The sequence below is a fragment of the Mesoplodon densirostris genome, chromosome 10 (genome assembly GCF_025265405.1).
Source record: "Mesoplodon densirostris isolate mMesDen1 chromosome 10, mMesDen1 primary haplotype, whole genome shotgun sequence".
Taxonomy (NCBI): Eukaryota; Metazoa; Chordata; class Mammalia; order Artiodactyla; family Ziphiidae; genus Mesoplodon; species Mesoplodon densirostris.
Window position 1 is genome coordinate 12,556,095 of NC_082670.1, and position 23,174 is coordinate 12,579,268.

The following is a 23,174-nucleotide window of genomic DNA, read 5'->3' on the forward strand; positions in this document are numbered from 1 at the left end:
TCAGGTGACATCATGAAGGCAGCCAGCGATCTTCCATTCAGAGTAGGTTTCCTTAACCTTGACTCCCATGGCACCAGAAGCCACGAGGACCTGACAGTGTGGTGTGTGTGTTCACACCCGTTGCTGTTACCCCAGCTGTAATGCGTCGTCAGCTTCCAGAAGAGGAGCTGAGCTGGACCGTTACCCGCAGAGGCCTCGGGCTGTGGCTCTGAGCTCAGCCTCCTTGCAGTGCGAGAGACTTGGTAGTTTTGAAGGAATTTCCCGGAATCCACAGAGCGGCTGCTCCTTCTCTGGGAGGGCGGCACTTTGTCACGTAGCATCCTCGTGGTCCTGAGAATGGGTTGATGATAGCAGGTGAGGAGTGAGATAATGGATTTGCAAGTACTGGGTCAGTTTTCTCCGTGCTGTTGAATAACAGTGATTGCCTCCCTTCTGGTCAGCCTGTGGTCTGAGCCCCTTGGGGTGACTCCCATCCCTCTTCACCTCGGCAAGTCCGGGCGGTGTGCGGGCAGCCCCAGGAGTTGCCCCAGTTGAGAGCAGGGCCTGGAGTGCATCTTGGAATCTTGGGCTTTAGGCCCCTCCCGGCCAGGGTTGGGGCGAGTTTCCTCGTCGACGTGGCCCCCACTGCACTGACCACGACAATGCCAGCGTCCTACCAGCCCAGTGGATGGACTCGGGCCGCTGCTCACCCTTCCTCTGGCCGAGGCGGCCCCGTGTTGCCCGGCCGCGCAGCGTGCACGTGCTGCTCTCAGGGGTCCCGCTGCTTTTCCGCTCATTTATCGTATGTAAACCTATCCCCACCCTTTAAAGAGCTAAACGTTCTTAATGTTTACTCTGCTCACCTACCATTTTGTGGTGTATTTACCTCCTAACAGCCAGTGGATGGTTATTCTGGAAGATTTTTTCCCCCTTTATTGGCCAAAGGGAGGTTGATTTTCCAGGTCCCACTGAGAGAGTTACTTGGCGGGCATTCAGACACATCTGGGTTTTGACATGCTTTGTACAGTGTGATCAAGGGGCATAGTGAAAGCGAGCCCCTACACCTCCTGGGATAAGCAGCCCTCTGTGTGAGTGGTGATGGGAGGAGCTGAGGGAGAGACCACTGCCTGCCCCGAGGTGGGTGCTGCCTGCTGCCCGGAAATCCTGGGGGGGGATCAAAAATAAGTTACCGTGTGTGTGTGCGTGTGCGCTGGGGGTGTTGGGGGGGTCGGGAATGACAACACATACTGCGTGTATACACTTGCTGACATCACAGCTGTTCCGGGTGACGCTGGCTTGTGGGTGTGGCCGGGTGGCGCTACCCAAGCCTTGCCAGCCCCAGCCGGGATGCCGTGTTCCATCACCCTGCCTCCTGGGGTGTGAGGGGTGTGCACCCTGCCCCTGCTCCAGGGGGCGCCGGACTCGTCCTCCTCGCGGATCTGCTTGGCCGTGTCTCCTTCCATTCAGCCCTCTGCCTGAGTGTCCTCTCCTCGGGACTACCTGCCCTGGCCACCCTCCTAAGACGGCCGCCCCTCAGCCTGTCCTGCTCTGTTTATCGTCCTAGTGCCCAAGAAGGTCTAAACCCTGTCTCTCTGTAGACTAGATTGTTCTGTTTGCTGCTCTGACCCCAGGGCCCGGTGGCATCTCTGGCATGTGGCACCGGGCACCCATGGGCTCTTGGGCGATGGAGGACGGTCTTGTTCCCGGGCCTTTTCACCGACCGTCCCTGTGTTTTCTCCCCTCACTGTCCCAGGAGGCTGTGAGCTCGACCTGGCCTGCTTTTTCCGGCTGATTAACGAGATGGGCGGCATGCAGCAAGTGACTGACCTCAAAAAATGGAACAAACTAGCAGACATGCTGCGCATCCCCAAAACCGCCCAGGACCGGCTGGCCAAGCTGCAGGAGGCCTACTGCCAGTACCTGCTCTCCTACGACTCCCTGTCCCCCGAGGAGCACCGGCGCCTGGAGAAGGAGGTGCTGATGGAGAAGGAGAGCCTGGAGAGGCGCAAGGGGCCCCTGGAGGGCCACACGGAGCAGGACTACAACCGCTTCCACCCGCTGCCCCGCTTCGAGCCCAAGAACGGGCTCATCAACGGCGTGGCCCACAGGAACGGCTTCCGCAGCAAGCTGAAGGAGGTGGGCCCCGCACAGCTCAAGACGGGGCGGCGGCGACTCTTTGCTCAGGAAAAGGAGGTGGTGAAGGAGGAGGACGACAGAGGCATCCTCAGCGACTTCCACAAGTGCATATACAAGGTGCGGCGCCTGGGTGGGGCCTGGGGGTGGGGCCTGGGCGGGGCCTGGGGAGCACATGCAGGCCCAGGGGGCTCCGCTGCATCAGGCTCCCGAGACCTGGCGACCCGGCAGTCGGCTCTGGCTCCGTTCCTTGTAAAGAGAGGTGTCTGCAGTCTGCAGGGGGCTGGGTGTCCAGACAAGGTTACTGGGCGCCCAGCCAGGGGAGTCGCTTGCCCGCCATGGCCTTGGGCTTCCTGTCCATTACATGGGTTTGTGTGCGCACATGTGTGCCCATGTGCCAGGAGTGCAGCCTGGGAGCCACACGCCCTCGTCCTGGAGTGGCTGCCCATCGGGGCCCGGCCCTCTGTAGCTCCCGATGGACATGCCCCCACTGCCACCCAGCCTGCCCAGCCTGGCTCTGCCGGCTCCTTTCTGTCCGCCACCACGGGTCTCCTGGGGAGCGGGAGGGGGAGGGGAGGCTCCCTGCTTCTGCCCAGCCATTCTGACGAGGCACCCTCCTCTGGGGAGCGAGGTGGCATCCTGGTGTCTTCCCACTTGGCGGCCTGGCTCTGTGTCCGCAGGGCGCTGGGGACCCGGGCTGGGAGGGGGCACAGACTGGGCACTGCCCCTGCACCGCTTCAGCAGTGACCTGCCCCGTAGGCTCCGGGGGAGGGGCCCCGTGGAGGCCTCTGTGGTCATGCTCCCACCGCACGAGCCTGTCTGTGGTCTGGGGAACGTGTCGGGCATCTGCGGTTCTGCCCTGAGTTTGGCCTCTTCCCTTTGAGTCCCCGCTCCGAGGTCCCACCTCTGGCCACCCTCTGCCTCGCTTCTCATTCTCTCCTAGGCTTGAGTCCTGCCCTCCTTTCTGGACAGAGATGCCTGCTTGCCTAGAGCTTTTCCTGTTACCGGACCCGGCCAGCTGTGGCTGCGGTCTGGTGGCCGTGACAGTGCTCCATGGCACCTCTGTACGCCGAGGGGCTGGGAGCTTGAGGCTCCAGGTTCTGAGCCCCCTCAGCATCCGGGGGCATTGACTGCTGTGTGCTGGGTGTCATCGCCTTGAATTACAGGCACCTTGCTTTAGCTGACACAAAATCAGGTTCCTCCTAGCAGTTAGGATTTTATTTTGTGATGAATGGCACGTCAGGAGAAGTCGGGACTTGTACAGCCGTTGCTCTTTTAGTTAGAGCCCTACTTACAGAGCTGAAGAGCAAAAGCAAAGGGTGGGGTCTGCGAGCTGAGTGCTTGGACTGTCCTTCCCCAGGCAAGAAAGGTCTGCCCCCTTCCTAGACCTGCGGCGCTGTTCGCGGGGCTGCTCCAGCATCGCCTCATTAGGGAGACCCTCCCTGACCACCTGCCTGGCAGCCCTGCCCCTCTGCTTCTGGTTCATCGCACTTAGCGCCACCTCCCAGCTGTTTTGTGTGAGTCAGAGTTCCCCAGGCCACCATGAGGCCAGGGACGTTGTCTGTTCTGACCACTGCTCTATCTGCAGCCCTTAGAACCAGGCCTGCACACAGTCGGTGCTCAGTAAGTACTTCCCCAGTCGGGGTGAGCGTGCCTGGTCAGGGAGGAGTGCAGGGCTTGCCTTTAGAACAAAGCATATCCGTGATGCCATGGGTCACCCCAGTGAGCTTGTCCTTGCTAACATTCCCAGGAAGGGGTGGCGTGCAGGGGTGGGGAGGGGACATGAGATAATCTGAAGAGCCTGCGTGCTGTCCCAGGGCGGCGTGGGGGGCGGGGACTGGCTCCGCGGCAGAGAAGGGCTGGATCCCTGTGTCCCCTGCACATCTACGAGGCCGGGCTGCTCATCTGGCTGGTTGTCACGTGAGGACCCTCAGGGTGGGTGTAGGCGTCGCCCAAGTTTCTTTCCCGGGGTCCCCGGTCCCGAAGTGCAGCCAGTGTCTGTCTTGGTTTCCCCCTGGCCACAGCCTTTCTCCTGCCCTTGCCACGTTGCACTTGTTGCTCCAGGAAGTGAAAGCAGCTTTTAAGCGGGGCACCCTGCAGTGCACCCGGGGCTCCTGTGGGACCCCGTTCTGCTGGCTGGCGGGGGTGTCTGGCCCGGCGCTGGATGGCCAGGGGTCCTCCGCCTCCTTTGTTGGCACCGGGGAGTGTTTTTCCACCGCCTCTGCTCGTGTCAACTCAAGACGTGGCCCAGCCCCCGGTCACAGGGACGCGTCACGCAGGGGCCTGTGACGAGGTGGCCTGCGTTGAGGTCCTGGCTCTGCTTTGTTTCTTACGCTTGACTCTTGTTTTTGTTTTCTTTTCAGGGGAGGTCTGTTTCTTTAACGACTTTTTACCGAACAGCAAGAAATATCATGAACATGTGCTTCAGCAAGGAGCCCGCACCAGCTGAAATCGAGGTGCGTGAGCTGGGCGGTCCCGGCCCCCCGCTCCGCTTGGAGCCAGGGATGGAGCCCCGGGCCTCCTGGGGGTGGGAGGGTGGAGGGGTCATGAGCGCTCAGCCCATCGTCTGGGCGCTGGGGGCGGCCAGAAGTTTCAACTCGTGTGGATCCCAACTTGTGCAGGGTTAGCAAAGGTGTAATGGAGACAGCGAGGAGGTCGGCTTCGCCCTGACTCCCCTGGAGCCGAGGCTGCGGCCCGGGGAGAGCCCCAGGCGGGCCCCGCCCAGCTGGCTGCCTCTCAGCCCTTCTCACCCTGTCCTCTGGGTGCCTGTTTTGCAAGAGAATGTTTGGAATCCCCTGAAACCACAGTTGTGCCCTTTGCTCTCTCCTGTTTTTCATTTAATGGGGTTGGCAGGTTGCCATTTTTGTGCTTCTGAGTTGCGTGAGGTTGGAGAGGTGCAAGCGCGTCCTGCGCCCAGGCCAGCGAGCGGGAGTTCGGCGTGAGGGGTGGCCGGGGGCGCCCGGATGCTGACGTAGGTGGGCCTGTGCAGGGAGAGGCCCGGCTTCTCTCGCTGGTTCAGGGCGGCTGCTGGCGGAGCATGCGGTGATGCGGACTGCAGCCTGGCTTTTGGTGAACAGCTGGTCTCAGAGCACATCTTTTTCTTCGAAGATATGTGCTTCTTCCTCTTGGTAAAACCGTGCTGACCACCAGGGCGCCCGAGCCCTGATTGGATCGGGTTTCCCGGGAGTGGGCCTTTCAGGACAGTCTGGGTCACCAGGACGCCTGGTCCCTTGCATCTGTGCCGCGTGGGACCCCACCTCTGATGGTAGCCGTCAGAAGCCCAGGAGGTCCCGCCCTGGTGCTCAGTCCTGGTTTCCCAGGTTGGTGAATTCCGTGTTCAGTTTTGGCATCACCGTCATTCCTTTTAGGCCCCGGGTCTGCACCCTGGGCGGTATCTGTGAACACCACACAGTGGCCTGACCTTTGGCCCTGCCAAAGCCGTGTTCCATCTACCGCGATGCCAGTGGGGCCCTGATTCTGGGACACATGGCCATCTTGGTTGCTTCCCGAGTGCCTGTGCCATTTGTGGGAGAAACGTCAGAGGAAAGGAACGCGACTCTGGGGCTGAACATCAGAGCTGGAGAAAGAGGCCTTTGCTTTACAAGCACAGGTCCTTGTCGGGAGTCCCCGAAGGTTACGGTTGTCACTGTCCGTCGCTTCCTACTCAGGAATTAATTCTCTCTGGAAGCCCAGGTTTCGCTTCAATAGTTGTATAATATCTAAACACAAAGGGAAGATTTGCTAAACTCCACACTTTGTCTGGCTGACTTCTAGATCCTGCAGAGAGGCTGGGCCCTCTCCTTGTCCGGTGTCACCAGCCTGAGTGGCCCCCCCCGTAGCGGACGGCCCCCTTCCTCCCCCGCCTCTTTATTCACCCAGCAGAGGTTGGTGTGAGTCTAGGCAGGACTGGCCCGAACCCGTCTGCTGCTCCGTCATCCCCTGCCTGCTGGGACGTCTGTTTGGGGAACCCGGGCATTTAATGCTGTCGACCTCCTCCTTGATGGGGGGCATCTGGCCGCCCCCAGGCTGGTCTCGTTGCAAGAGCCGCATGGCGGCGTGGTGGCTGACACCGGGGGCTCGTGGGTGAGGCTTCCTCCTTTAAGTGGTGTTCCAGGAAGCAGGGGCGGGTAATGCTGTGCTTCTGGAATGATGACTGAAGACACAGTGAGGGGGGAAACTGAACCCCTCTCACCTGTTAGCAAAGCGCATCCCGATCCCCTCTTGCCCTGCAGTCGTTTAGGTCATGCCCACCCCTCCCCCATCTGTTTCGCTGGCTTGGGTCACAGCCTGGGGGTCCGACCCTCACTTGCAGCCCGAGTCTGCTGAGATGCCTGCCTGGGGCTGTGGTGATTACACCTCCAGATGGTGGCCAGACGTCTTCAGCCCCTTGGCTGTTACCGCTTTCTCCCTCCCTTTCGTATAAATTTTTTTTTTTCTTTTTTTTGGCGGTACGCGGGCCTCTCGCTGCTGTGGCCTCTCCCGTTGTGGAGCACAGTCTCCGGACGCGCAGGCTCAGTGGTCATGGCTCACGGGCCCAGCCGCTCCGCGGCATGTGGGATCTTCCCGGACCGGGGCACGAACCTGTGTCCCCTGCATGGGCAGGCGGACTCTCAACCACTGCGCCACCAGGGAAGCCCCTCGTATGAATGATTTTTAATTGTGGTAAAATATGTGCCACATTTACCATTTTAGCCATTCTTAAGTGCAGTTCAGTGGCACCGCAGTCCATTCACGTTGTTGTGTGTCCGTCACCACCATCCATTTCCAGAACTTTCCCATCTTCCCAAACTGAAAGTCGGCTCCTGTTAAACACTGAGCCCCCGTCCTCCCTCCCCGCGGCCCGTGACACCGCCGCTCTTCTCTCTCTCCGACTTTGACTGTCCCGAGTACCTCACGGGGGTGGCATCACGGTCTTTGTCCTCCTGAGACGGGCGTATTCTACTTCGCGTGACGTCCTCAAGGTTCCTCTGTGTTGTTGCGTGTGTCAGACTTGCCCTCCTTGTTGAGGCTGAGTCGTATTCCGTGGACGTTGTACCTTGTGTTTATCCAGTCGTCCACTACGGACGTGGCTGCCGTGACCGTGGGCGTGCGGTTGTCTGTCTGCAGCCCTGTCCCCCTGCTCCCTAGTGGCCGTCGCTCTAGGCGAAGATGGTCCCTTCGTCTCACGTCGTTGAGTTGAGCTGGGCCCCGCGGCCACGGGCAGCAAGGTGGTGCTGACGGCCCTCCCTCTCCCTGCAGCAAGAGTACTGGAGGCTCGTGGAGGAGAAGGACTGCCACGTGGCCGTGCACTGCGGCAAAGTGGACACCAACACCCACGGCAGCGGCTTCCCAGTGGGAAAATCAGAACCGTTTTCAAGGTAACGTCGGACGCTCCTGCCTGTGTCCTAGGGACTGGATGGTGCCCCTCCACGCCCGTCCGTGACGCCCCTGTACTTTCCTCTGCAGACACGGATGGAACCTCACCGTCCTCCCCAATAACACAGGCTCCATCCTGCGTCACCTTGGTGCTGTGCCTGGTAAGCCTGCCTCGGGTGGCTGTGGACCCAGCTCGCCCGGTCGAAAGCTGGAGGGGAGGGGACTGCGGTGCACGGCGCGTAGAGAGAACTGGGATTGTTAGAGAAGAGAGAGGGGTCAGCATCATGGCTGAAGTCAGTAAAAATGCAGAAAGGTAAACCAAATCGCAGATCTAGCAGCTGGGCAGATGCCTAATGGCCAGCTTTCCACCTTGGCCAATTTCAGAGCTAACGTTCTGCCTCCGTGGGGCTACCGCCCCACAGCCGGGAGGGAAACCAGTTGTCCTGGGTGTTGCGGGAAGAAGGGGCCCCTGGAGGAGGTGACCGGCGTGGGTGACCCCACGCTGGGGGGGAGGGGTCACCCCCGAACAAAGGGGCCCCGCTTCCTGGCTGGTGGCCAGTCGCAACAGTCGTGGTGGTGTTCCTTGGGCATCTTGCCTCCTGCCTTAAGTCACTAGTTAAGATGTTCTTCCGCTACTGTTTTGTGTCGTGATCTTGGTTTCTGTGTAAGAAGCAGGAAAGAGCAAGTCCCTTCGTCTCACTGGGTTTTGGCTGGTTTTGAATCCTATTTCTTCCTTTCTCTTGTTTGAGGAGAAGATGCAGTTCCTCTTGCTGTCACCCTGAGACACTGGTCTTCATCCTGCCCTGTCCCCTTTGTTCTAGGAGTGACAATTCCCTGGCTAAATATTGGCATGGTCTTTTCTACCTCATGCTGGTCTCGAGACCAAAACCACCTTCCCTACATTGACTACTTACACACTGGTGCTGACTGCATTTGGTGAGTACCCCGGCCCCGGCCTCCTGATGCCACCTCGCACCCACCGATGGCTGACAGCCTTGGAGGACTGACTTGGCGAGTTTGTCCCGGGTTCCCTGTCATGTCAGCCTGGGGAGCTGTGTTGGAAGTCGAGCTGGTGGAGAATATTTTAATTGGCTCAGGTGATGTGTTCTCGGTCGCCTGCTAATAGGGGGGGTTTCCTTCTGTGAGGTTTTCCCCTGGTGGTGGTTGATTTCCAGGCGTTCGTTTCATAGCAGGGTCAGAAACAGAGTACAGCAGAAAGCTGCCCGGGAGCGGTGCCCAGTCCACCGACTGCAGAGGGAGAGCAGGTCTTACTGGAAGTGGAGTCCTGCCGTGGGAGATGCACGGGTTTGTCTGTTTCCCAGGAAGCCTTGTGCCCGCTTCCCAGGCGTGATCCTTAACTGTCAGGCTCACCAGCCCTGACCCGAGATGGCTCTGCAGCTCCTTTGTTTACAATGGCAGATGGGAAATCACTGCAAATAATCAGATGTCTTGTCGTCTCACGGGCTACCGGCACCGCATCCATCCCACACTGTGTTTATTGTCCTAATGGGATGATTAGCATCATTTATTAAAACAAACAAAGTCTTAGAACTAATGTTCTCCCTCCAAGGAGCCAGTGTCGGCAGCAGTCTGGCCATCACGACTCGCCCTGCCTTCCGGCTGCGTCAGGGCGAGTGGCGGTTGGTTTAGAGGTGGGCAGGCCCTGTGGTTGATCTTCTGCGGTGGGGCTGGGGTCTCGGGCAGAGCTGAGGGTGGACAGCCGGACGGTCCTGCGCAGGGCGGCCGGCTGCATGGACGCTGTGGGTGTGCGTGCCCTCCTCCAGGAGCCACTGAGCCCTCAGCGCCGTTCCCCACGGAGACGCGGCCGGGCAGCACCGGCCGGGCTGGGTTGAGAGTCACAGGGGCCCCCGCAGGCCTGTGACGGGCCCCACCAGACCCTGGTTCCTCATCGGAAAGTGGAGTGACGTGGCCCACGCCCCCACAGGGGGATGGGGTGAAAGTTCGTGGCCCCGGTGGTCGTTGTTCCGCTTGGCCGTTGAGTGAGAGGCAGGGAAACCCTAGGTTCTGTGGGCTGTGTGAAGACTAATCCCTGGAACCTCGCTGATGGGGAGTAGAGAGGCGGCCGGATAGGATCAGAGAACTTCATGGTGTGTGGTTTTTCTTAAAACATGCGATTGAGGTTAGAAACCCTGGATTTGAATCACAAATCCGTAACAGAATATGTTGGCATTGAAATAACAGGCACTTAAAGGAAAAGAGCCCTGGATGTGGTGAGTGCATCCTCTCAGCAGCGGAAGTCAGGACTTGATCCCTCACCTCCAGGGATGCCTCACAGGTGCCCTCCCCACTGGGCCTGGGCAGCCTGAAGACCTGTCACACGGCTCCAGGGGCGTTAGATGTCCCACTGAAGCCTGTGGACGGCGGGGTTGGGAGGTCCCAGAGGAGGGGGCCTTGAGGAGGCTGCACGTGCCTGCCTTGTGTGCCGACCACCTGCACCAGTATCTCAGGAGCTGTAGGTGGCAGGTGTGTCCCTGCTGGGTCCTCCTGGGACACAAGTGGCGGTTCCCATTCTGATCCCTGGGATCACACTGAGGGTCCAGGTTCTTCTGGTTGAGTTCAGGCCGTGTTTTCTCCCACCATCTTCCCGGGCTCCTTGGCTCCAGCCAGCGGGGTCCGTGTTGTCTGGGCCCCGGCCCCTGTGTGGCCGCTCCCTTCACCTGACGCAGGCCCTTGTGGCGTGGCCGTGCTGCGGGTCTCTTGTGTATTCCACACCGAATCCTAGTCCTGCAGCGTCCTCTGTCTGCTACAGAAAAGCGTCAGGTGCCAGCCCAGCGACGAGTCGCAGCTTGGGAGGCTCACGAGAGGCTTGTGAGTGCAGATGTGTCTGGATCTGATTTATAGCGGCTCTGAAACATCTGCTTTTGGTTTGAAGGCTTTTTGGCTCACGCATAGGTCAGATCTGCATAGAAAAGAGGAGCGTGTCTGTCTGCTGGAGTGGCCGCAGAGCTGCCCTGGGAGGAGAGGCCCTGGGGACGCTCACGAGTGGGCCCACCTCCCCTCCTGCGCCCAGGGCCAGTTTCCAGGCTGCTGTTTGTTCATCTCCGGGGGAGCGTGGAGGATGGGCTCCCGGGCAGAGGGTCCTTGTCAACTCCTTCTGCCCTGATTCCAAACCACCCAGGTATTGCATTCCTGCTGAGGAGGAGAACAAGCTCGAGGACGTGGTGCACACCCTGCTGCAAGCCAACGGCACCCCCGGCCTGCAGATGCTCGAGAGCAACGTCATGGTACGGGGGCCACAACGGTGGTGGAGACTGGGGTTGCGTCAGGTGGCGTGGCCGATGCAGTTGTTTTATTAACTCACCCTCTTTGTCGACCTGCCCCTCAAAGGTAAAGAGGACAGTGAAACTTAATCCTCCAGGGATCCAGCATAAGCAAAACTTCCTCTCTTACGAACACCAAACTAAAGTGCGTTCCTCTGATTGATGGCCCAGGACACGGGGCTCATGCTCGTGGGGACTTCTGACTCTATTCTGGGCCTGGTGGTTTTTTTTTTTTTTTGTAAATGGCGACTGGGCTGGGCTGGGCTGGGCAGCTAGACGACTGGGCCACCTGGGTCTCTGGTCAGGATCACTCAGGGATAAGCGCAGCGGCTGCTGACCCTATTTTCAGACAGTCATGAGCCTGCTGAGCTGCCGGGAGCCTCTTTAGCCTAGAATTATGTTCTGACGACCTGAGCTCACGGCTTTTCTGGCCTCCGCTGACCCTGCCTGGGTCTCCTTTCGCTCCGGGCCTGCCTCACTCTGGGTTTGGCTCGGAGAAGGTAAGCAGCAGCCCGTTCGGGGTGGGGGGTGGCCCGCAGCCCCCGTGCTGTGCACACGGATCCTGGTCCAACCCGGTCAGTGCCTGTGGGGACACAGCGGCCACGCCTTTGCCTGAATCGTCACTCTTGGGCCTATATCAGTTTAGAACTTCCTCCTCCTTTGTTTAGGAGTTACGTCTCTTTATTTTCTAAAGGAGAAACAAAACGTCTTTCATACAAAACGTAATCTGTGTCTGGAGCAGGCTTAAGCCCCGATGCCCTGTCTGGAGGGCAGGTGTGCTGGCAGGCTGTCGCGCAAAGAGCTCCGGATGGTGGGAGGGAGGCACCCAGGAGGGCGGCCCTTTGTGGGCGTGCGGCTCAGCCCTCGTCTCCACAGATCTCCCCGGAGGTGCTGTGCCGGGAGGGGATCAAGGTGCACAGGACGGTGCAGCAGAGCGGCCAGTTTGTCGTCTGCTTCCCGGGATCCTTTGTGTCCAAAGTGTGTTGCGGCTACAGCGTCTCTGAGACCGTGCACTTCGCCACCACCCAGTGGACGAGTATGGGCTTCGAGACGGCCAAGGTAGGCAGGCGGCCCTTGGCACGCGTCCCTGTGCGTGTGTCTGTGTGTAGATAATGTTTAATTTCAAAGTGAGTCTTGGAAACCTGAGTTGGCTGAGAGTTTTTTTTAGGGAGGGAGAGCTGTTAGAGGTTGACTGTATCGTGAAAGTCGTCGAGCTCTGTTACTGACCCACGGCGGTACTGGGAGGTCAGTACTGAAGGTGTTTAAGGCAAACACTGTTCTCGACTGGCGGAGCCACAAGTACCTGGTGTCTGGTGTCTTTCTCCAGGGAGACACGATTGTCGTACAGTTTTCAATTGCTTTGAATCCAGATGGAATTCAACATTTGAAAATTCAGATAGCGACCCCTCCCCAGTAAAGAAAGCCCTTGACAGCTGCCTAGCATTGAAAATTCTGCCCTAAAGGGACATGACTGCCCCTTGCAGGAGATGAAGCGTCGCCACATAGCTAAGCCATTCTCCATGGAGAAGTTACTCTACCAGATCGCACAAGCGGAAGCGAAAAAGGAAAACGGTCCCACTCTCAGTACCATCTCAGCCCTTCTGGACGAGCTCAGGTAACACAGGAACCCCGGGGCCCAGGCCGGGTGGGATGGGGGTGCGGCCCGTCCTCTGTGGGAAACCGCCGGCCACCAGCTCGGAGCTGCAGGGCCCACCTGGGGCTTGGCCAGCGGGCGAAGACTTCGGGGTGCCGATGCTGCAGGAGGTGCACCCTCTTTGTGGAAATGGACAGGAGGTGGCTCCTGAACCCCTGGCCTCACAGGTCCTTGGTGCCCCTTGCCATCGAGGAAGGGCCCTGGGAAGGAGCAGACGGGGCAGGAATTGAAGTGACCGTTTGCCTGGCTTCCCATGTGACCCGCAGAGGCTCAGCGGAGCTGGTGGACAGCACACGATCTTCACGCGCTTGTTGCCCCTCTGATTCCGACGTCGGCAGATAGTTTGTCACATCTGTCCTTGGCCTGGGCGCACCCTGGCTGGCACTGGGCGCTTTGCCCCAGGTTCACTGCAGGCAGGGCCCGGCCATCCGAGAGCCCTGAGGGGGTGGTCGGACCGTTCGACTTTGGACGCAGGCCCCAGGTGGGGAAGCTGGGCCCCGAGGTCCCGCGGCCCAGCCGCTCGGCACCCTGAGCCTCGTGTGTCTGCACAGGGACACGGAGTTGCGGCAGCGGCGGCAGCTGTTCGAGGCCGGCCTCCACTCCTCCGCCCGCTACGGCAGCCACGAGGGCAGCAGTGCCGCACCCGACGGGAAGAAAAAGCCTCGGAAGTGGCTGCAGCTGGAGACCTCGGAGAGGAGGTGCCAGATCTGTCAGCACCTGTGCTACCTGTCCATGGTGAGCCCACGCCTCCCTCGGGGCCGCTGCTCCATCTCCCTGACCCCCAGCTCTGCCTTTCTCTGTCCCCTGCCCATCCTCCCTCAAGCAGCTGCCCTGTGGAGACGTGTGCCCGCCCCCCCGCCCCATCTCTTTCCTTATCTCTTTTAGCTTCTCTTCAGCCCTGTGACTTCTCTTGCTGCCCCGTGGACTCTGAAATCTGTCTGGTTAAAGTAGCACCTCCTGTCTCCAGCCTCCCTCTGTCTGGTCCTGGCTGGGAGGCAGCCTCCTGAGCTGCCGCAGTCCAGCCCGTCTGCCTGCCTTCTTGGTCGCTCCTGCAGCCTCCTTGAGGGGCTGATCAGCCCAGCCTGGGGCTATGTTACATGCTTAGCGTCCCTATGCCGACCCCATCCCAGGCCAGAGGCGACCCCATCCAGAAGCCTTGCTGGACGGCCAGCTGGACGGTGCAGACCCGCCTCTCGCCTCCCGAGGGCAGCTGCCCTGACACAGGTCTCTGTAGACGCAGGAAAGCCCCCCGCTGCTGTGGCCTCAGCCGGTGCCATTGCCCTCTCCCCGCCTGTGCAGAATCCCCCTCCCGAGAGAGAAGCCTAGGTAGTAAGTGCCCGCCCCACGCCCAGCGCGATGTCCCACTCGTGCATCCCCAGCAGCCCCACGTGGCCACCGAGGTGCAGGGTGGCAGGCGCGTCCCAGGTCTGACTCTTGGCCTCCTGGCCACGTGCCGCGTGACTGTGATGCCGTCTCACCCCCTCGCCAGGCGTCCCCGGCACCCCTCTGGCCGCCCTGCAAAGAGGGGACTACGTGGCCACTCCCGCTGAGCCAGATGCCCTTTGTCACACGTGAGACGTCAGAGCACTGAGAAGTAATGGGAGGAATACTGTAATGGTTGGCTAGGGCTGCCATATCAGAGCACCACCAACTGCTGCCTTGAGCAACAGAAGTCCCTTTTTTCATAGTTCTAGAAGCTGGAAGTCCAAGATCAATGTGTCACCAGGGTTGGCTTCCTCGGAGGCCTCTCCTTGGGATCGCAGACGGTCACTTTGCCCTGTGGACTCACAGGGCCTTTCCTCTGTGTGCTTTTGTGTGTTAATCTCTTGTTGTTAAAAGGATGTAAGTCATATTGGACTAGAACCCACCCTTATGACCTCAGTTTCCCTGAGTATGTCTTTGAAGGCTCTCTCTCCAAATAAGTCACCTCCGGAGTTACTGAGGGTTAGGGCTTCAATGTCTGAATTTGGGGAGGCGGGTAATAATTCAGTCCATAACAACCACACATCCCACTTCACATATTTTCTTCTATCTAGCTTTCTTTTCCCAGAGGCTTTTTAAAGGATACCATCAAGAACCGTGCTGTCTTTAAAACAAACAAGTCATAAGAATTTCCACAGATCTTAAAAATGTTTTGTGAACATCGCTCATAAAAGCCACATAGTTCTGTGTCCGTTCCTCTTGCATTAGAATGGAGTTATTCTCGTGGGAAACAATCATCATGTATTTCCCATGAGCCTGGGTGACTCCGTTGTGACCTCATGTGGCCCTGGTCCTTTCCTGTGGGCTCCAAAAACGGCAGGGTGTGGGCTCATTTTTAGGCTCTCCCTCTGAAAGCTGTAACCTGAGAGTTGTCACCAGGATTTCTTAGCCAGAATGTTATTTTAAAAAGCACATATCCTGAATACATAGGTAAAAACTGAGGTTTTATTTATATATGCTTTTCATTGCTTAGGTACTAAGGGGTTTATATGTTTTTGTTCACTGTTTCGTATTTATGTCTGTTCCTGTCCTCAGCCCCGGGTGATGTGTTTGTGCCAATAAGTGTCATTTCCTTATTCCTACAGCTTATTTTTTATATTTTTATATAAATTTATTTACTTTTATTTATTTATTTATTTTTGGCCGCATTGGGTCTCTAGTTGCGGTGAGCGGGGACTACTCTTCTTCGTTGCGGTGCGCAGGCTTCTGTTGTTGCGGAGCACAGGCTTTAGGCGTGTGGGCTTCAGTAGTTGTGGCGCACTGGCTTAGTTGCTCCGCGGCATGTGGGATCTTCCCGGACCAGGGCTTGAACCCGTGTCCCCTGCACCGGCAGGCAGATTCCCAACCACTGTGCCACCAGGGAAGTCCCCAGCTTGTTTTCTTGTCTTTGCTTAGCAACAATGAAGATAAGAAACCTAGGTCTTCCCATTGAATCCTTATGAAAAACCTGTGATGCTCTTGCATCTGGTGTGTCAAGGCAGCATTTTCGCATTGTTTACACTGAGTGAGACCAGGACAGGGAGTCAGGGTTGGGGTGAGGGATGCCCCCCCCCACCCCAGCTCAGCCCATCCCTGGTGCCAGCGCATCCTCAGGGCACTGGAGGTTCAGGCTCGCATGGGGATCAGGAACCGTGCTGGCTGGAGTGTGGACAGAGGTGCCGCCTCCCGAGGTGGTGTAAACCAGCTGGACCAACCGAGCCGCCCAAGAGCAGGGGAAACACGCGTTGTTGCCCAAGTGTCCAGGATGTGGCCGTTCTAGCACCCTTTGTACCAGTGTAGTTTTTGAACCAGAAGCCTCAGCCCTTGGCCACCAGCCCGCCGCGCTCAGACCCCCTGGCGGGAAAGTGCACAGGAGGCAAGAGGGCCCTCGAAGCCTTTGGGTGCAGCTCAGAGATGGTCACTTACTTGTTTCCTGGTGGACGATCCCGGTCCCAGTGACTTGTTGGTGTTCTCGTCAGTATCCTGTGTCTCTGGGTCACAGATGCCCCTGGCCTGGGTGGTGGCCTCCCACACTCTGCTCCTGGGACACCCCCCTGTCCCCCACCCCCGAGTCCCCTCAGCCCCGGGTGCCTCTCGTCCCGCAGGTCGTGCAGGAGAACGAGAATGTGGTCTTCTGTCTGGAGTGTGCCCTGCGCCACGTGGAGAAGCAGAAGTCCTGCCGTGGCCTGAAGCTCATGTACCGCTACGACGAGGTCAGTGCCTCGCGGGGTGGCAACGGCCCCCTGCCCACGTGGTCCGTGTCACAGCTCTCATCGTGACTGCGTGCAGCCGGCCTGGTTCCAGGCACCTTCTGGCTGGACGGTGCCTGACGTGCTGGGAAGGTAGCTCCTCGCGCCAGGATGGGGGAGTGGGCAGGTCCGGCTTGAGTTCCACTGGCCTGGAGAAACCAGGAGTGGAGGCTGCAGGGATTTTTGTCCTTGTCCGCGCTTTGTTGTGCCCCAGTGAGCGCGTCCGCAGCGCGCTCAGCTCTGCTTTCCCTCCTGGCCTCGGTGCCTTGGTTCATAAGGAGTTCGGTTTCGGGGCGTGGCTGCCCCATTGTCTGGAGGGGACTGTGCCATCACCTCCAGTCGGGGCCCAGATCCTGAGGGGACAGCGCGGGACACACTGAGACCGAAGTTGGCAGGGCCAAGCCAGGGCTCCCCTTTGCTCCAGGCCGAGGGCCGCTTCAGGGGCCTCGCGGCTGCGTCCATCTGGTCTCCGTGTCCTCAGAGCAGCCCGACCCTGGGGCCCTGGGACTCGGCCTGAGAAGCCTTCCTGGCCCTGGCCCCGCGGGGTCTCTGGGACACGAAGTGCCAACCGCCGTGCCCGCCTGCCCGAGTCGGCGTCCCTCCCCCACAGCTGCCAGCGGTTCTGCTGTGGGTCCGCGCGTGGTGAACTTCAGAGCCTGCGGCCACTTGCTGAGCTGCGGGGAGCGCCCGAGGGGGCGGCCCTGGGAGCACCCGCACCCTTGTCCGCACCCCAGGGCCTCGGCAGACACGGAGCCTTTCACTCTTTGCTCCTGAAGGCTTCAACTTCTGAATAAATCCCAGTTCCACCCTCTGTGAAAACCGCAGCCACCCCCAGAGGCAGGTCCGTGTGAGGTGCTTTCTGTGTTGGCTGGTCTCCACTGCCCGTTAGGTGCCCCTGGGCGCTTCTTCAGCCGTCACGGAGCACCCAGGGCTCCGCTTCCAGAGCAGCCTGTCTCGTCTCGTCACGTGTGTTTTACGTGCTTCCAGGCTGCTCTGCGATTGCGTTTCCAGGTACAAGCTCGCAGCTCCGGAGACACGTGGCCCTTTTTGGGGGGGTCACCTTGGGAGACTGCTCTGGGGACGCCGTTGCCCCTCCTGGCCCGCCCTCTTCCAGAGAAGCGTCCTCCTCCCTGTGGTGTCCAGCTGGGAGCCCCTCTCTGAGGGTGGAACCTGCTGGCTCCCCCATCCCCACTGCCCTGGAAACCTGGGGCGGCCAGTCCCACGTAAGGTGGCCTCATCTGGCCATCACACATGGCAGCCCCGGGGCAGGGCCGGGCCGGGTGCCCCGGGAGGCGATGGGGGCACCCGTGGGGTCTCAGGCTGCGGTCAGACTTGATCAGAAGCCTTTGGCTAAATTGTAAGATTGGAAAGCTGAAAACAGATCTCTTTGCGTCTTCTTTGTTTTTAAAGAGCGTGTTCAGCGAAGGCAATAACCACTTTCCCCTCCCTGCTTCTTCACTTGAACAGCAAATGTCAGAACACGGTTAAAAATAAACCCTCGTGTCTGAGTCAGAGCATCTCTGGCAACTCGCAGGGTACAGCCGGCGGCGCTGGGGCTTCTCGAGATGATTCTGAAGCTCGACAAAACGTGGGTTAGTTTCCACCTCCAGCCCATCTTGGAGCTAGGTGTCTTGATGTGACCAAAATCCTGGAAAAGAATCACATATGTAGTAGGGTCTGTCGGTCTGAAGCTTAATCATTGGTTCTCACGCATAGGGAAGAGAAAAGGTTTTGTTAAGCCTCCTACTTTGCCAGTGGCCTGTTTTAGTAAATGAAAATCACAAGTCAGTTCCCTGCTGAGTTGAACTGTATTTTTTTTTTTTTTAACTGGGGAATTTCCAGCTCTGGGTTGGATCTCAGAAATGGCTTTTGAGAGCACAGCTCTGGTCAGACCCCCTCTGTCCAGCCGTTCGGTCCCACAGGTGCGGGCGGGTGGCTGCCTCCTTGGACCCCGCCCCTGCTGCCCAGGTGGCTTTAGCTGCAGGTAACTGGGCTTTAATGAAGCTCATCTGTTTGTTCTTCATTAGCATGTGTATTGGAAGTGCCTTAAGTGGCCCAAGGATGTCTGCAGTGCCTGGGAGCAGGCCTGGGCCCGGACTAGGCTGACCCTCAGGCTTGAGTGAAGGAGTGGCGTCCTGTCCCCGTGTCCTCCTGGTCCGTCTGTCCCTGGCTCCAGCAGGTGTTCTGCAGTGTACGTCAGAACATGGGCCATTTTAATACTCCTCCCCGTGGTTTCTTTTAAAACTGGATTGTTTCGAGTTGTGTTAAAGTTACGCATGTATTTTTGACGCCAACAGATAGATGGTTCTCTTGTTGCGTTCTCTCCCCTTCGCGGCGGAGGGAATGAGGAACGTTTATAGACACGTGTTTGTATTCATCTGCAAGCGCAGGTTAAGTAGGCTCCAGAGTAGCCAGAGAGCGCACCAGGCAGCCCCCAGGCATGTGTCACCGTGCAGGGAGCCAGATGAGAGGCACGGGGCCCTCAGGCCTCCCCTTCCTGCTGGGGCCCCGGGCAGCCTCTCAGCCCCGAGGAGGTGCCCAGGGGACGGCAGCAGGAAGCCTGCTGCTGTGTTGTCTCGGCGGCGAGGGACCTCGTGGACACGGGTGAAGGTACAGACGAGACGGGAAAGCAGCTCTAAGGAAACAGCCCCACACTTACTCTGGTTTGGGGGCTGCAGGTATTTCAGGGCTTTCAGCTCGTGAACGTTTGACTTTACAGCCACCAGGGGGCACTCCTGGGCTCCCTGGAGGGGGAAGTGGGGGTTAGGAAGCTGCCCATCAGGAAGGGACTTGGCATACCGTTTCCTTGGCTTCCAGGTGAGAAAAGGCAGGTTTCTCCCCTAGGAGGAGTGTTTCGTTGAGGTGCCTGGCCAGGGGACCTCGGTCTCGGGAAGTTGTTGTCCTAACCAGCTCCCAGGCCGCCGCACCCAGGAACCTCGGGGCGGATTTCCAAGGCCACCCAGCCCTCCCCACCCCCCCTCTGTGCTGCTCTGACCTGGTTTGATGAAGGTGACTCCCTGGGGGGTCCTGGCGACGCTCTTCCGTTGGCTAATCCTGTGTCTTCCTTTCAACCCGAAACAGGAACAAATTATCACCCTGGTCAATCAGATCTGTGGCAAGGTATCTGGTAAAAACGGCAGCATTGAGAACTGTCTCGGTAAACCCACACCAAAAAGAGGGCCTCGCAAGAGAGCGACGGTGGACGTGCCGCCCTCCCGGCTCGCCGCTGCTTCCTCCTCGTGAAGACGCCAGCACCGTGGGCCGGGGATAGATACTTTCCTGTAATTATTATATTCTAGTTTGGAGTACTGGCTGTAGGATACAAGCTGTCTTTGCACTAGCTCTGAAGAAGATTTTCTTCTGGTTTTAGAGAACTAATTTTGTTTTAGCATTAAACTGTTGAACTTTTTTTGTACTTAGAATACCTAGATACTGCAGTCAGATTTTTGAAACTGCCGTATATTCACTGTTTTAAAACCCTTGAGGGGCTGTTATTAATTTGTATCGCCCCTTGTGGCTGACAAAAGCCTTTTTGTTTGATTTTTGTTTGTGTTCTTTTTTTGTTTTGTTTTTTTGTAATTGTTGGGGGGAAAAAAGGCTTTTTAACCCAGTTTTGAAGAGGGTGAAGTTTGGAGAACAAATTTAAAACCATCAGTAATGTGAGCAGATTTTTTTCTAGAGAGGAAAAGGGATAGGAGACACACACACACACACACACACACACACACACACAAAACTTGAAAGAAATGGCTTTACTTTGGCTGTCTTTTCTTCTGTCATGTGCAGGATGAGTTTGTAATTGTTAAAACCGGAGAATCCCCATTTTGTTTCTTTGGGCGGTTATGGCAGCTGAAGGTGGACGTTGTTTCCTAACCATAGGCAAAATGAGGAGGTCGGAGTGACGAGGTTCTCTTTACCAGCACATCACTATGCATCTGTTTAAGGAAAAAAAGGAAAGAGAAGAAAAAGCCTGCCTGCCTTGGAGGGGGTCACGTGAGGGAACCTGTGCCTGATTTCTAGGAAATCCATTCTGTTCTTTTTTGGTGCTGTTGGCTACTTTATCAAAAAACCCTTCAATAGCATCCTTAAGAAAAAAAAAAAAGGAAAAAAGTGATTGAAGCCCTTAAGTGCTTCTTTGTCATAGATGTGCAATCTTTCTAACATTCCGTCTTCATCTCACAGCTTGTTGTTTTACACCTTCACAGGTCAGCATTAATCTTTCTTTTTAAACTCGTTCTGTTGGCGATCACATCTAGAGCCACTAGGAGGTCTGCCGTTCTTTTTTTGAATGTGAAAATGTATCTGCGCTCATCTGGTCTATTTTTTTCTCTTCATGTTGTAACAAAAAGAAAAAAAAAATCCCGTCCCTTTTGTATATACGCCTGTAAATTGTTTTAAATACTTGAGCCTTTTTCTGGGTGGGGGAGGGGAGGGGGTGAGAAGACAAGATGAAGAAAAGCCTTACACTTCAGTTTCTTCATCGGTTGGATTGGATGCTTACAGGGTTTTTCTTGTAACATTTATAAGTGCTGCTTACATCACTGAACAACAACAAAAAAAATAATAATGGAGTAGCTGTTGCCCTTCTCCGGTTGTGTGTACAGTACGTGTGGAATAAAAAAGGGAAACTGTTTTCACAAGCTGTTCTTTGTTTCATAATTGGATTCACCGATCCCGCAGCTGCCCGTGTTGCACTGAGCTCGCCGGTGGGGCTGTCTTGTCAGGAGCGTCCTGTGACACTTTGTCGGTTGTCGTGGGCAGAAGACTGAACTGTGTTGGAATATTTAACAATGACACGAGCAGAGTCGTGTTTTCCAGTGTGCTTGTCCGGTTTTCATGGCCTTGCTGTGTTCTTGCCCTCTCTTGGACGGTGAACTTCTGCCTACGGCTTACGGTCTGACGTTTAATTTATTAGCGCTGCTCTGCAGCCCTCCCCCGGGAGGGAAGACTTCATGTTGTTTATTGCCAGTTTTTTGTTTACTTTTCAGGTTTGTACTACAAGGTTTAATAATAAAAACAAAGTTTTTTGGACACTTGTTTGTCTTGTGGAAGAGAGTGAATGAAATGAGATGTTTTCTGATAAACGGGTTGAGGGGGTCTGTCCCATTGGCCAGGGAGTGGAGTGAACACTAAAGATTTAATCTCACTTTCCCTCCACTGGCAGGTGCCTGGATGCCCTCTGAACAAAAACCAAACGGCTGCCGTTTGCCTGATTTTCTGCGGGGCCCCTGGAGACCAGCAGGCAGCGTGGCCACGAGGGTGCAGGGCCGCAGCCACCCATCCTAGCGCCAGCCTGCCCCTCGTCCCTGGGCTGTGAGCGAGCGGGGAGAGGGTAAAACATGTCCCTGGGGGAGTGGGGTCCCGCCAGGAGCGGGATGACGTGTGGGCTTGGCTTCAGTTTCTCTCTCTTCCTCTGGGCCCGGGTGTGTGCTCTATTAAGGTAGGCCGTGCTTGTTGGACTTCATAATTTTTGTAACGATTAGATGAAAACCCAACCTTGGTTAGAGCTGAGAGGAAGCAGTTTCCTGCCTGTAAAGGGCTTTGCCATTCAGTGCCAAGCCGGCGTGGACACCCAATTTCCTGGCCTAGCCTGCACTGAGGCCTGCAGAACATGTGTGTTTAGCAGCCCTTCTGTACAAACTGGCTGTGTTTGCGGTCCTCAAACTTTATTGTAGCTGTTGTTTCAGTCAGTTTCTCACACATGATTGGCAACTGTGTAAAAATCGAGAGCCTCTCTAAATACACTTGCCTTCACTGCAGGCCTCTGGGCACAGCTGTGTCATCCTCTGAAGGTGGCCAGAGCACGGACGCCCGGGTTTAGGAGTCACTGTCATCAGTGTGTAAGGTGGCAAGGGCGGTGTCCACCTCCACTCCCTCCTCGTCAGACTGGACCACGGGGGACTCACCCCCTTCGCTGGGGTCCCGGGCAGTCGGGTCGGTGCAGGGTGCAGGCGAGGAAGGCCGGGTGGCTCGGGAGGCATGTGGAACCTGAAGGGTAACTTGGTCCTGCCCGGGGCTCACTTCAGGCCCTGCAAAACAAAGCGGAAGCGAGCCTGTCCTAGAAGCGCTGCCTCTGAGAGCTGCCCTCGAAGAGGGTCATTTGAACTTGCATCGAGTATACACGGGTGGGAGCTCTGCTCGTGACTTAGGCTGCAGAACCAGGCCCCGTGGCAGTGCAGGAACTGCCCCCAGAAAAGGCTGAGCTGGGTGACGCCAGAGGCAGCCCAGGGCCCGAGCTGACCCTTCTGCCACCTGTGACACACGGAAAGATCCCGAACCCTTTCCAGTATCCAATAAAGCACTGGGTTCAAGGCCAAACTGCGAACACGGCAGTTCTTTGAGGAGCGCTCCTGGTAGCCTTGATAATCTAGATTTACCTCTTTATAGCCTTTGAAGTCATTCAAAGAAATGGCGTTAGGGGAAAAACCCTTGTGGATCCTCTTAAAGGAATCAAAACCATACGCAGGTGATGGAGTCTCTTCCTGACCCTGGGAAGGGGCCGGCCTTCTCCGCGGGACAAGGGCCTCCCTCCCCGGGACGGCACTGCTCACGCAGTTCCCGGGAAGGGGAGACGGACGGAGCTGCTTTGTGGAAACCTTAGAGACACACGTGGACAGGAAGCCCCGGGCCTCAATTGTGAGGACGGTAGCCCATGGAGTGGGGCCACCAGCCAAGGGGCAGGTGCTGCTGAAGGGCTGGCCTTTCCCTCTTTTGTACGTGGAAGAAACTTAAACACGTTCTCTGTAATGACGTCTACGAAGACCACCCACACAGAAGGAATGGTCCGAAATTTGAAATAAGTTGAGTCCAGGTATAGGGCCGAAGCCTTAGTAAGTACGTGCCGAATGAACATGGAATTTCGGGAAGGCATTAAATGGAGGTAACGTGCCCACAAGGTTGCAACTAATTTTTTTTTTTTTTTGCGGTACGCGGGCCTCTCACTGTGGCCTCTCCCGTTGTGGAGCACAGGCTCCGGATGCGCAGGCTCAGCGGCCATGGCTCACGGGCCCAGCCGCTCTGCGGCATGTGGGATCTTCCCGGACCGGGGCACGAACCCGTGTC

At 57.3% G+C, this 23,174-nt stretch overlaps 2 protein-coding genes across 5 annotated transcripts in view; one reads left to right on the top strand and one right to left on the bottom strand.

Moving 5' to 3' along the window:
- The window catches only part of JARID2 (jumonji and AT-rich interaction domain containing 2), a 245,507-nt gene extending 224,755 nt beyond the window's left edge, over positions 1-20,752 (top strand). For both annotated transcript variants that reach the window (XM_060110539.1, XM_060110540.1), the window contains 11 exons: positions 1,733-2,232; positions 4,476-4,568; positions 7,351-7,469; positions 7,558-7,628; positions 8,289-8,403; positions 10,607-10,712; positions 11,625-11,807; positions 12,233-12,363; positions 12,954-13,137; positions 15,969-16,076; positions 19,194-20,752. In XM_060110539.1, the coding sequence (XP_059966522.1) occupies positions 1,733-2,232; positions 4,476-4,568; positions 7,351-7,469; positions 7,558-7,628; positions 8,289-8,403; positions 10,607-10,712; positions 11,625-11,807; positions 12,233-12,363; positions 12,954-13,137; positions 15,969-16,076; positions 19,194-19,355 (1,772 nt within the window). In that variant the 3' untranslated portion in view covers positions 19,356-20,752. The remainder of the gene's footprint in view (positions 1-1,732; positions 2,233-4,475; positions 4,569-7,350; positions 7,470-7,557; positions 7,629-8,288; positions 8,404-10,606; positions 10,713-11,624; positions 11,808-12,232; positions 12,364-12,953; positions 13,138-15,968; positions 16,077-19,193) is intronic.
- The window catches only part of DTNBP1 (dystrobrevin binding protein 1), a 124,781-nt gene continuing 117,562 nt past the window's right edge, over positions 15,956-23,174 (bottom strand). The window contains exons 10-11 of one of the 3 annotated variants that reach the window (XR_009533581.1): positions 19,869-22,141; positions 15,956-17,760 (exon numbers count right to left, since the gene is read on the bottom strand). Coding sequence is in view for 1 of the 3 variants with exons in the window: in XM_060110541.1 (XP_059966524.1) it covers positions 21,930-22,141 (212 nt within the window). In the remaining 2 variants the exon portion in view is untranslated. Of the gene's footprint in view, positions 22,142-23,174 lie in introns of all 3 variants that reach the window. The other 2 variants (XR_009533580.1, XM_060110541.1) reach the window with 2 other exon arrangements.